General features: G+C 34.0%; 1 protein-coding gene and 1 long non-coding RNA gene across 4 annotated transcripts; both read right to left on the bottom strand.

Annotated features, from left to right (window-relative positions):
* Nucleotides 1-1584: 1584 nt before the first annotated feature.
* LOC113718895 (uncharacterized) lies at nt 1585-4866 on the bottom strand. Its single transcript, XR_003454667.2, has 3 exons — nt 4558-4866; nt 2442-4181; nt 1585-1952 (listed from the first exon to the last, which is right to left on the bottom strand). It is a non-coding gene; the product is annotated as an uncharacterized lncRNA (long non-coding RNA).
* A 1901-nt stretch (nt 4867-6767) lies between these two features.
* Nucleotides 6768-8271, bottom strand: LOC113718708 (acyl carrier protein 1, chloroplastic). 3 transcript variants are annotated; one of them, XM_027243605.2, is made up of 4 exons: nt 8100-8269; nt 7644-7757; nt 7412-7534; nt 6768-7248 (listed from the first exon to the last, which is right to left on the bottom strand). In XM_027243605.2, the coding sequence occupies exons 1-4, from the start codon at nt 8172-8174 to the stop codon at nt 7111-7113; spliced, it is 450 nt and encodes a 149-aa protein (XP_027099406.2). In that variant the 5' UTR covers nt 8175-8269; the 3' UTR covers nt 6768-7110. The 3 variants fall into 3 exon arrangements, with proteins under 3 accessions (XP_027099406.2, XP_027099407.2, XP_071929631.1); XM_027243606.2 differs by having other exon boundaries at nt 7644-7745; nt 8100-8266; XM_072073530.1 differs by lacking the exon at nt 7644-7757 and having other exon boundaries at nt 8100-8271.
* Nucleotides 8272-12726: the final 4455 nt, after the last annotated feature.

Below are 12726 nucleotides of genomic sequence, written 5' to 3'. Positions count from 1 at the left end.
CTGAACCAAATACAAAATAAATAAAAGCAATATAAAAGTAAAAAATAATATAATACATTATTTGTCCAAATATAATAATTTCAACTTCAAATAAGTTAAATAAATTCATTTAGGGTTAAGTGATGAATGCCTTTGAAAAAAAAAGAATAACTTAGTTTAGTTAGGTAAAATAATTTTTAATTCATAAACAGGTGATCGGGTCGTATCGGGTCACCCACGGTTTGACCCGAATTCGACCCATTTTCTTTTCGGGTTTGTCGGATTCGACTCGATTCTGACCTGAACCCACGAAACCTCAATCCGAATCAATTAATTTCGTGTTAGGTTCATATTGTATTTTCAGGTCGTATCGAAAATTACCACCCCTAAATATAATCAAAAGAAATTTGCACTACTAAAATGCAAGTGGAAGAAAGGATGATGGCATAAGTATAAATGTGAGCAACTATATACATATCACACCATAAGTTTAGGTTTGATTTGTTCAAAACATAGGTAATTTATTCGTTAGTAGATATAAAATGCATATTAATTTTCTACAAATGGAAAGTACAATTTCATATATACTAACCATTAACAGAATATGTAGTTCGAACACGATCAATTGAACGCATATTTCGTTTGTTAAGCTATCATTTATTTTGTTACTTAGGTTGAATATTTACATTTGAATAGAGTATTGATATCGGAACTTCAATTATTCTTAACGAACTTCAATTAAGACAATTTTAAGGACAACAATTGCTAAAACATAGATTTCTTAAATTTTTTTGAAAAATGACAAAAAAATTACACTTTATTGTGAAAATATCAAATTATTAATTCAATTCAAATTAATTTTATAATAAAAAATATTATTCCTCAAACTGGTTGCTTAATCCGTATCTATGCCCGTACTAGTGTCGAATGAATAACTAAAATTTGAAATTGCAACAAAAAATATTTTTTACAAGAAAGGTGAAAATAAGTAGAACTTTTGCTAACTTTAACCCAAAATTTTAAAAAAAAAGGATAGGCCTTTTTGTAGTTTTGAATTCAAAAGTGTTGTGGTTGTGATAGAATTCTTTATTAAATTTTGAAACAGTTAAGAATTCAAGAGATAAGAACAAAGGTGACTTTTATTAGCCATTAATTTTAGTTAGAGTAGGAAAGGTCGATGCACTAGTAACGCTTGGATTTCTTTATGCCAAAGAATTCATAGTACCTAAAGCTGGTAGCCTTTTTACGGATTCATTGAAGGTATTTATGAGACCCCCACAATTATTGTTTCCTCGGTTACGATAAATGGACAAAGAAAGTCGAAACTAGTTTGTCCCATTATTCCTAATGGCAGATTGTCATTAAATAGAAAGGTGGATTACTTGTTTATTCGTAGAGGACGTGGGAAGATACTATTTGTTTGGACTTCTGCTAATCGGTTACTGAGGAAATCACAGCACTTAACTTCACAAAGGCCGATGCTCTCTCATAAAAGTGCCGTCAGTCTATATAGGAAAGCAACACACTTTATTTTTGGTCGCACCGAAACGAATGGATAAAAAGGAACTTCTAATGCTCGCAGAAATAAATAAGAGTATGTGCTCCTACGACAGAATGGATGTTACACCGCTATTAATGTGGTAAGGGCAAATCCCTTTAGTACTTTACAGCAAAATGTAGCATGTAGTAAGTAGCTGCTTATATAAAACCACTGAGGTTTTTCATGGTTAAGCATTAGAACAACTACTGCATAATAGTCCCTGACTAAGCTGAACAAAATGTGAGAGGGTCACAACTACAAGAGTAGTAGCGCAATCAGAAAACACCTATAAGGCTATAACAACTAAGACCAAAAGCGAGACTGTGTCCGATGCACCCCATGTTTAACTAGAACCATCCATATGGAATTCCATGATTAATGCTAATCTTCCCTGCTTCCTTTCACTTATTCCATCCCGTTGAGATATCCAGTCCTGAAAAAGAACATGACTTTCAGTTTTAGCATATTTGGAAGCGGAAATAACCAAATGATGACAATAATAACAGTAAAACGTATGCGTGCTTCAAGTCCCTAAGCTTTAGCAGCAGAACAAGCCATGCGAGGAACATTTCTATAGTAAACCACCTGTACCAATTTTGAGAATATAAGTATAAAAAACCAGAATAAGGCTGAAAGCCACAACAACAACTCAGAGAAACCAAACCACCCTTCTCCAATCATCAAGACAATATTAAATTTATCTAATAATATTCTCAAATATCTAAGAATGATATGAGATTTAATAAGTAATAAAATAAAAAACAAAGCATATGGCCGCCATACAAAAGCAGAACCCCAAGAATCCTAGAGAGTCCAAACCTTCTGTGCCCAGTAAACCAACAATACTAGCTTTAGGAGTAAGAACAAACAGTTTGAAGTAGATGATCAATATTATCAACAAAAGAGAAATGAATACTTTTACCTAGATATCTTGCAACACTGTTTCCTATTTTGTTTCAGTTTCCCTTGAACCAAGAAGAAGGGGGAGATTCAATCCCATGTAATATAATACGGTTCCGATGTCCAAAATTTTCCCAAAACTCTTCTGACCATTAGCTGCCTTGCCGCCAAACCTGTTGATCAAGGGACCATTTCAAAAAGAAAAAGGGCGGACAGGGGACCCCTGAGTTAGCTTCAGCTGAGGAATTACACTTTGTCCCAATTTCATAATCTTCCTTTCTTGAATTTAAAGGGGCTTGGGTTCCCTTGGGGAGGATCGTATAGCCTGCACTGTCAAGTCCTTTTTTCCTTCTCTGCTCTTTTCCTTTATTAAAGTAACAACTCTAGCAATCACATTCTTGTCTATTAAGGCATTTAGTTAAATCTGATTATATTGGAATATTCCTTGCCCAAAAAAAAAAAAAACTTTTTCTTCATAGAAGCGCTCTTTTAGTCTCTGAATCATTCCATCAAGCACAGAGCAACAAGCAGCAGGTAATTGGAAACTGAAGACAGAGATTCACAGGTCTGTATTTAATTTTCTTGATCTTTCTTTATTATTTCACTTTCATGTCAGCTAAAATCGTTCAACTAAACTGTTGTATGCGGGCACTTTTGCAGGAGTTTAGAGTATTGTAGTATATTTTGTGTAGCAAAATTATGCGGTTAATTGTTGAATAGAATTTTCAAAACAAGAATAAATCATCACTAATACAAAAGGGATCTTTTCAACATGCATGAAATACATAAATTTTGGTCAGAAATAATTGTATGTAAAATCTGACCGCCAAAGCTGTAACTCCAATTGCAGGAAGTTACGATTAAAATGAAATTTACTGCCTTTTAGCCCTGTAGCCGAGAATGCTGTTATATTGGAGGATAATTTGGCTCAAAAAAAAAAAATCAAAGATCCTACTTATGAGCATCAGTAAAGATTTGAAAAAGGATATTTAATTGGAACTTTTCTGTTTTGACTATCTGAAAGCTTTTATTGGAGGGAGAGTGGTCTGGATTAGTTTATTGGATTACTAATGCTGGAAAAGATAGCCATTAATCATGTAACCTTTCTTTAATCTTAAATTAATGCATTATTAAAACATAGGCAATAGTGGTCATTTGAAACAAGAATTAGTTTAGTTTTTGTTGTGGTACTTATTCGTATCTCCTGCACCACTTTCCCTAGAGCCTTGAAGTCACTTGCTTTAGCTATGCTAACAATTATATCCGGAATCCATGAGCTAGTGGAAAAGTATTCATTGCATTGCTTTGTCATCAGTAGTTTTATCTTTGACATTATAATCTTCCTCTGTTTAAGAAGTTGATTAGGGACATGAACCATGACTTTTATAAGGAACTGGGGAATATCTATACCAGATCGATGGATAACCAAAAGGTGCATGTGCAAATAAATAAAGGGGGGAAATAAAAACTTGGCATTTGATTTTTGTTCATGTACACACACTCATGAGCTAATAGGCATGTACTTTATGTTAATGTGCACATAAATGTTAGCATGTTACAAAGTATTTGGTGGACAAATAACTTTCATCAATTGGTCAGGCACTTGATCTGATGGTGATAATATTATTGTTTCATTCCTGAGCAGATTTCAAATTCATGCTATAGTATTACAATTACTTTCTTTCTTTCTTTCTAAAATGAGTAATCATTTATACCATCAAACAGGGGTCTTGCAGCGGCAATGGACCAGAATAGTGTGGAACTGCAGGCAGAAAAAATTCTTACACTTCTCAGTCCTTTCGCACCGAGTAGCAATCATAACACAGAAATTTCTCTTTGACATTTCACCAAACATCTTATATGCATTCACAAATTAATCACATTTAACTTAAACGCCTAGTCTCAAGTCCTTTCCTAGATGTTTCATATGGCTATTAACCATATTTTACCCGTAGACAATCAAAACTACAACCATTTCCTAGATGTTTCAGTGGACATTTTCAGCCCCAAAATTGCAATAAAATCTTCAAATACTCAGCCTTGATTTCGTAAGAAAATCTTGACAAACAAAACAAATGAAATATAAATAAATTACAGCAATATAATCAAACGATTTCAAGTGGACATTATGGACTAACCTCGGCACTGCTCTCTTTGATTGGCTACCACCGTCGCTAACCCTTTTATTGTATCCGCATATGGCAGCACCCAAAAACAACCGATCGATGAGAAAGGATAGAGGGAAAGTGGGAACTGAAGATGAAAATTTGGAAGTGAGAAAATTTATGCAATTGAAACCAAGAGAAAGTGTGGACTAAAGTGGAATCCTTTGCCTGGGAATTCAATTGTATCGTTGGAACTGAGAACTAAGTAATAAGAAGGCAGATGACTTTAAAGAGATGATACCCGGAAGTGTTTCAGAACCCAAAATCGTTTTCAGAAACCGGTAACTTTTTTACTTAAATATGAACATTTTTTACTTTTAGTATTAGTAAGTTTGATTCAACCATAAGTAAATTTTGTCAAATAATAAGTAAATTAAATTACTCAAAGTGTAAATTTCTATTTTGACTAAAACTTATCTTTCAGGCATAAACTTACTAGTTTTAATTAAAAACTTACTAAAGTTAATATTAATTATTTTAATATAATATTTAAAAAGTCACTAAAAAATTGGATCTGTCACTAAAGGTAATAGAAACCTGTAATAGCAGGTTTCCTTAATATCGTTACCATAACTATAGGCACTGTAGCATTGTCCAATAAAGGGATAGGGAGACTTTTGGTGTAAATAAAAACCTGTCATCTTATGATCTTCCTAAATTATCCTTTAAGTATGACTATCCACTATTCTATCTACTTCTGCCTCTCTTAACTACTGTCATATTTATCTCTGTCTTTCTTACTTGCTATCATATGTACTTTTACTTCTTTTTTTTATAACTACCCACTGCCAAATAATAGTCTATTTGTACATTTTATTTATGTAAATTTCAAATTTCCGTATGTATTATAAAAATATAAAACCAAATCTCATAAAAAATAATTTCAACAAATATTTTTAAAATTTTTTAGATATTTATTTATTATTGCACACGTATCGAGTGTGCCTTAAACACTAATTAATATTAATTAGAAAAAATGTATAAATGTAATGAATGATAATAATTGTTAGTGTTCCATGGTAGATTATGTGAAATTTAGATGTACAAAAAATTTAGATGAGTTAACAAGTGCCCAATTAAAAAAAATCCCTAATATTTAAAAAATATAAAATTAAATAAAGAAAGCTTATAAATGTAAGGTAGGATAGTTATTATTAGTGTATGCACTTAGATAATAGGTTACATATGATTTGCATGTCTTTATAAAGCATCCAATAGATACTCATTATAAAAATCCAATTAAAATTAACCCTAGATCCCACTCCATTCAAACCAACCAATTCAGAGTGGACCCAGAATCGATTTACACCTAGACAACATGCGATCCTCCGAAGATCCAGTGAGGTTTAGTTGTTTTGATAATGTACCAGCACAATCACGAGTTGCAACGGGGTACCATAATTAATACTATGGGCAAAACACCAATTTACCCCTGAACTATTTTGTTATAGTTAAAATAGTCCATAAATATTATTGGGAGCTAATTTAGTCCCTCGACTATTTTGATAAAGCCAAAATAGTCTTGAATTTTATTATGAGTTAATTTAGTCTCTCAACTATGTTACTTAGACTGAAATAGTCCGTCAACTATATTTATGTGGTTCGTTTGATCCTTATTTGGTTGATCAACCTAATTTATCAATGTTATGAATTGACGATCAGGAGTGAAATAGGAAATCCCATCATTGCCCTTATAAAAAAACAGAATAAAAAATATTTATCGAGAAATTGACAACGAAATTGAGTAATATAGAGAAAAAAAATGGAGCTTCTTATGAAGAAAAATGGAGTCAATGCCCAAAAAAAAAGAAGAAGAAAATCATATAGATCCAACTCAATCCATTAAATGGAGGGAAGAGAAAATAACGTAGCAGGAATATGCAAAAAGCTGGAATAAAGATTTGCTAACATTAATGATTACTCTTTTAAGAAATAAAGATAAAAGAAATTCGATTTTTTTTCTTTCCATGTGGTTAATTTTATTGGCAATTTCTTGACAAATATCTGTACCTACGTTTTTATAAGGGCTATGGCTGGATTTTTTCTATTTTGGCTTTGTTTGTTGGTGCAGAAAATTAATAAATTGGATGAATCGGTCAAATAAGGACTAAATTGGCCATGTAAATATAGTTGAGGGACTATTTCGAATACTAAAACTCTAAAAGGGCAAAGGACCTAGGATGTCACAAATAATTGCTGGCATACGGTTTCTTGCCAAGTACTCGCTCACTTTTTAATGGGCTGGAGAGAAAGGACTAATTATCATCAGAAAACATTACAACATAGGAGAATATGACTGAATGGTGAAATGAAATCCTAGGAGCATTGTAACAAGCCCAACATTTCAAACACTAGGAACTAGAAAAAACATCAAAATTTCAAATGAACCAACAATGCAAATAAATTAACGAGGGGGACAAAGTCAGCATAAAATCACATTGCGATCGCTAATGAGTATCAAGAAGAACACTCTTTAAGACCTTAATATACTCGCTAGCTGGTTGCTCTGTTTGTTCGGAAAGACGGTTAAATCCTATGGCTTGAGTTGAGTTGGACGAGCTTTTCTATCAAATCGGCTGCGTCCTCGATAGTTGTAATGTTTTCAGAATTTTCATCCTCCACATTTATTCCAAATTCCTCTTCCAAACCCATGACGATTTCCACCTGAATCCAACCACCGTTGATTACATCAGAACGTCTCGAGTTAAAAATAGAGTCGCACCGGAAGAGTGCAGGATGATGATCACATGATCATCAACTAGCGAGCAAAAAAAACTCAAATCACGAAGGACACAGATGAGCTGCCTGCATGTATGCACATATATACCGTGTCAAGAGAATCAGCCCCGAGAGAAGCAAAAGTAGAATCTGGAGTAAGCTCAGTTTCAGCAGGCAAGGCCAATTGCTTCCTTACAATGTCACAGACTTTCTGCACTGTATCTGGCTTGGCCTGACAAAATTCCACAAGCAGTAGCCTTGAATAGCAGCACGTGCAAGGTCTTTAATTATAAGCAGACAAAAAAAATGCACGCACCAAATCTCCAAATTAGTAGTAATACCATGCAAGAGACTTGAAATCGAGAGGTTCTGAGAGATGGGAAGGTAATGTTCTTAGTGCAGGCAGCGCCAATCATCCTGACAGATGCCGCCTGTCTGCTTATCTGTGCAAAATGCTAGAACCATTCAGATCAAGATTTGTGGGTCAAAATTTCGTGCATCAGATTCTGTGCGCTAGCTAGCTTAAATCTGCATCAGGCACCACCAGTGTATAGAAAGAACCGTATGCACTTTACGTAACCACTACACTAATTTAGTATTTTGATGACCAAAGCTCACAGCTGCAAAACCCCCCAACACTGATTCATTCAGCTAAGGCCATAGAGAAAGATCCCACAGCATATAGTATACATTTTTGTACTACTCATCAACAAGAATGACATATTTCACACTGAAACTTTATAGGAAAGCAAGAATCTTTTTTTTTTTATTATTTGTTGGTACATTTTGAAATTTACCTGGTCCATTCGACCGAGAGGCGGAGAAGTGGTTAAAGGCCTGAAATTGAGCGAGGTTGCAGAGACGGTGGCCATCTTGGAAGCTGAAAGCCGCAGTGGACAGAAGAAAGAGAGAGAGAGAGAGAGAGCTGCCAAATAGGAATGGTTAACGGATAAGGAAGCAGGGAAACTGGCAGCCCAACCGCTCGTAGCTTTGCCTACGTCCATCCATCTCAATCCACCCACCCACCCGATAGGATTTCGACACCTGTCCACTCACAAAATCTTTTCCAATGCAATGCAATATATTCTCTTGTAATCCTACTTGTAATCTTGTAATGCAATGCTGTAGTAGTAGTAGTAGTATTTGTAATTGGTGGTTCAAAGTATATATATATATTTGTGATTCAAAGTAGTGCGTTCTGCTTCTTCAGGAAAACAAGAAGTTGGCCACGAGTACTTGTAAGCAGAGCAATTGAAGTGGAAATTTTTCTCGCGTACCCATTTACATGCAAGAAGCTGCTTTATACTGTTTATAGTTTATAACCGCCCCGGCCGGGAGGGACTTATCTAGGCCTGCTTTATGCTAAGCCGCTAGGCCTGCTTCACCAGGGCGCGCGCGCTTGTCAAGCCATTGGAAGGAAGATTATTTGAAATAATTATTTTTATATTTTTTTTGTAATGTGATGTATGTAAAATGAAAAGATGATTGAAATCATAAAATATATATATATATATATATATATATATATATATTTGTAATGCAAGCAAATACTTTTTTTTTTTTGGTTGGAAAGATTTTTATGTTGATCACTTGCCACTTCATTGTTTTTTCTTTCTTTCTAAACTTTTAATTTAAGTTTAGCAGCAGATTAAAAGCATTGTTACACTACACGCAAACAATTCCCATGGATTAAAATTCTTGAAATAACAACAAGTACTGTTTTACTCACATGACATGACAAGTGACAACAAGAATGAGTCGACCTCACAGAAATCACAAGTTTTATTTATTTATTTTTGTTTTTTCCCCCTCCGGTATAAAAGCATAATTATAAACGGTTTGGCGTTGCGTAACAGCTTCTTCATTAGTATTCTGGCAAGTCAAAGACATCCACCTTCAGTAGCTGAAATGGAAAACCTTTTAAGCCACCACCATACTCCGACCCTGCGGATTCAGGAGGGCAGCTAGTTGTAGTTGATACCCGACTTTCATCAGAGTCGGGAACCAAGTTTTCATCTATTGATGCAGCCATAGGGATAGGATCAGCAGCATTTGTTGGAACAGAGAGCTCATCGTCATCTTTAGCATCGGACTTCCTTGTTCCAATAGCCTATCAACGAATATACATATATATATATGTGTGTTTTTTACGCCGAAAAGAAGAAGAAGATGATGAAGAAGAAGTCAAAATGAGTTGGTAAGTTGTGCAAATAATTAATGGGGGATTATGCACGGTCATTATGGCGTCGGGGAATAATAATAATAATACTAATAATATGTGTGTGTGTGTGTACTCACAAAGCTTCGGCTTTCCCTATCTTCTTTATAAACCATAATGAAGTCCCCTACTTGCAATCCATAAGCTTTTATAAGTTCCCCTGAAAATTTTCAAGACCGCATGTACGTAGCAAAGTACTTTGACAATTACGCCATCAATTTCATGCATGTGTGTGTGTCTATATACATATATATATATATATGTACGTACGTATATACAGGTACAGGTACGAAATGCTGGAGTAATTACTAGCACTTGCAACTAAAACTTGCAATGAGGTTAATATATAGCTCAACGTACCTGCGTTCTCGAGAACATAGACTCTACTTGAATTGTTGGGCCAATATCTGTTTGGAGACATTATCAATGAGTACAAAATTCTTTGAAGCCAATGTGATGCATACTGTAATTTGCTGAAGTTTCAATACTTGAGGCCTACATTGGCAATGAATCACATCCATACATTTTCTTTTGGAAATTAAAGGAAGTAACCTGTATCTAAACATCCAATTTCTGACTCCAACCATGTCATCCATGAAAATGTGGAGGCCTTCCTTTGATTCCAAGGCGGGCATGTACTTTTCCGCATCGGCCTGTGGCAAAAATTAGCGTGCCAACAATTGCCGATCAGCACGTGTGGCAGAAATATTCAGAAATGTTCGAAAAAGAATTAAGAAAAAAAATCCAATGAAATTTAGGAAGAAGTTGTCAAGTGCGGGTTGGTTTATTTTTGTCATAGAAACAGACATACATACAGCTAATCATACGTGCGCAGGGGACACGAACAAGAACATATATTATATTTAGTGAATAAGGGAATTAAATCAGTACTGTACCTTTGGAATCACAATGCGCCCTTCCCCTTTGACATCGCTGTGCTTTAATCGTTTCTCGAAAAGGAGTTGCATTCTTGATGCATTTACTTCCTGTAACCCACATTCATATATCTTTTTAGCAATGCTAAGTTCTTTGGTGTACCATTTTTATTGTCTTCAAGCATAACTATAGTTACTTTTTCCCACTAATGACTAGTGGCAGAAATAAGGAAAAGCGAAGAAAGCGAAATTAATTAAGGGAAAGAGTTAGAGAAATAGCAGGGAGAGCAAGAAGTAAAGTAAAAAATAAATAAATAAAGAAGGAAACATACACGAGGAGGAGGGGTTGGCGGAACTGGAATTTTGTACGTTCTTGGTCTTCGAGCAGAGACCATGATGCTATTGGAATGCTGATTTTCTGCTAATTTCCTTTTCGTCCTAAGCCTTGCAAGCCTCCTAATAGCATTGGCTCTTGCGTTAGAGTACTCATCATCACCTCTATCTGTGCTGCTGCATTGCATGGTTTTGCACGTCTTCAAGGTCACCTTGCCCGCTGCCTCTGCCACCGTCCCTCAGTATTCTTCTGGGACCAACTCACAATTCTCATTATCTACTTCTATATATAACTACTAGTAGAAGACTACTGCTGCTGCTGCTACTTTCGCACTTTTTTTTTTTTTTTTTTTATGTCTCCGCTACAGATGTGAAATCGGTTGCAAACAATTAAAATTAATTAAAATCATAATTTTCCTTTTACATCCTTATTGAAACGGATAATAGGTGATGCTTTAGAATTTAATACCACTGCAAAAAAGGAAAGTAGCTAGCGGTTGCATCTGCATTGTTATTTTGTGAAGTTTTTTTTTTTGTAGAAAAATGTGTTGTAACTATTTGATATATGTAAGTGAAGGAAATTAAACCAAACTATTTTAGTATTTAGTTTCCTAGTTTTTTTTGTGTCATAGTTGTTTAGTTTCCACATTAAATTAGAAAATCTCAAATTAGTTTTCAAGTAAGTTTTGGTTTACAATTATAGCTGTTTTAAGAAATTTTGCAGTCTATAAATACGACTAGTCTAGTAGGTTATTACTTGAATAGTTGAGTTGAGTTTTGAGAATAAGTTTGAGAGAAAATCTCATAATTGAAATTTATGAGTTATCGTGAGTGAAACAACTTGATATTTGTTATTGTTAGGTTTTGAATTAAATAAATTATTGAGTATTTATTATATATTTATTTTCCTCCTCTTCTCACGTATTTTTTTATATGTCAAAATTATTTTCACTATGCACGTAATTTTTTTCGTGCCGACAAGTGGTATCATACTTTTGGGCTTTGATCATGGGGCTTGTTTGTAAAATTGGAGCACAAGATCAGAAGATTTGATTTTGAGAATTTAGACGCAGAATTGGTCCTAATTGAGTGGAGATTAAATAATTAAAATATGGATCCGCATTATTTACAACATTGTCATGTTTTTATTTTTGATACTAAAATGATTTTGAGATTTGGAGGTCGATGATGAAGAATCTTTTCAAAGATATTGGAGTTTGAAATATTATCCAAAAAGGGTTCACGTAACCTATAGCATGTACAGAATTATCAAGCAATGCGGTTAAACAATTACAAAAAAATAGACAGTTGAATTGCAATGCATTCTACTATCTCAGTACTAAAGTCCAGTTACATATTGTGAAAAAATTCATACATATAAAGACAGCAAAGGAGACTTAAAATTTTTAATAAAATTTTATGACCATGGTGGAGAAGAAATTTGTGATGAAGAAGAAGAAGAAATAAATTTTTTTGATGAGACAAAGAAAGAAGAAATTGTAGAAGTTGTGGGTACACATGAAAATGAAGAATTTATGGCTCAACAAGAAATTTCACAAGTGCTTGAGAAAGAAAGTGAAATCGTTGGTTAAAATAAAGAGCTGACTAAAAATTGTGACCATATAGAAATTGTTGATTTTATTGAGTTTGATGGATTTTTTGAAGAAAAAAAATCACGTGATGGAATTGGTTGACTTCAATTATGAAGTGAACGATTTAGTTGAAAGTTATGATACTGTTAAAATTGATGCAGTTGTTAGTGTTGAAAAACTAAAGAAAAAAATATGGTAATGTTGAAAACCTCGGTGGTAAAAATTATGATTTTTTGGTTTTGAAAAATTTTATTAGTAACATGAGTGAATTGAATTATGGAGCATTGGATGAAGTATAGGTGAACATATTTTTTGGTTTTGAAAATCTATTGCAAGTTGAAGTAGAATGTTGTTTATACTGCGATTGAATTTTTCATGGAGATTCAAGATCGAAATGGCATTGGAG

The sequence above is a fragment of the Coffea arabica genome, unplaced genomic scaffold (assembly GCF_036785885.1).
Source record: "Coffea arabica cultivar ET-39 unplaced genomic scaffold, Coffea Arabica ET-39 HiFi ptg000048l, whole genome shotgun sequence".
NCBI lineage: Eukaryota > Viridiplantae > Streptophyta > Magnoliopsida > Gentianales > Rubiaceae > Coffea > Coffea arabica.
The sequence above is the reverse complement of the archived record's forward strand: the minus strand, read 5'-3'. Positions and strand labels throughout refer to the sequence as shown.

What these genes read in the sequence shown, in the direction of transcription:
- LOC113718708 (XM_027243605.2), bottom strand. Translation starts at nt 8,174, where the DNA reads ATGGCCACCGTCTCTGCAACCTCGCTCAATTTCAGGCCTTTAACCACT. An exon ending in CTCTCGGTCGAATGGACCAG is followed by an intron (nt 7,758 to 8,099) that starts GTAAATTTCAAA and finishes GAATGGTTCTAG; the next exon opens with CATTTTGCACAGATAAGCAG. An exon ending in GATTTCAAGTCTCTTGCATG is followed by an intron (nt 7,535 to 7,643) that starts GTATTACTACTA and finishes GAATTTTGTCAG; the next exon opens with GCCAAGCCAGATACAGTGCA.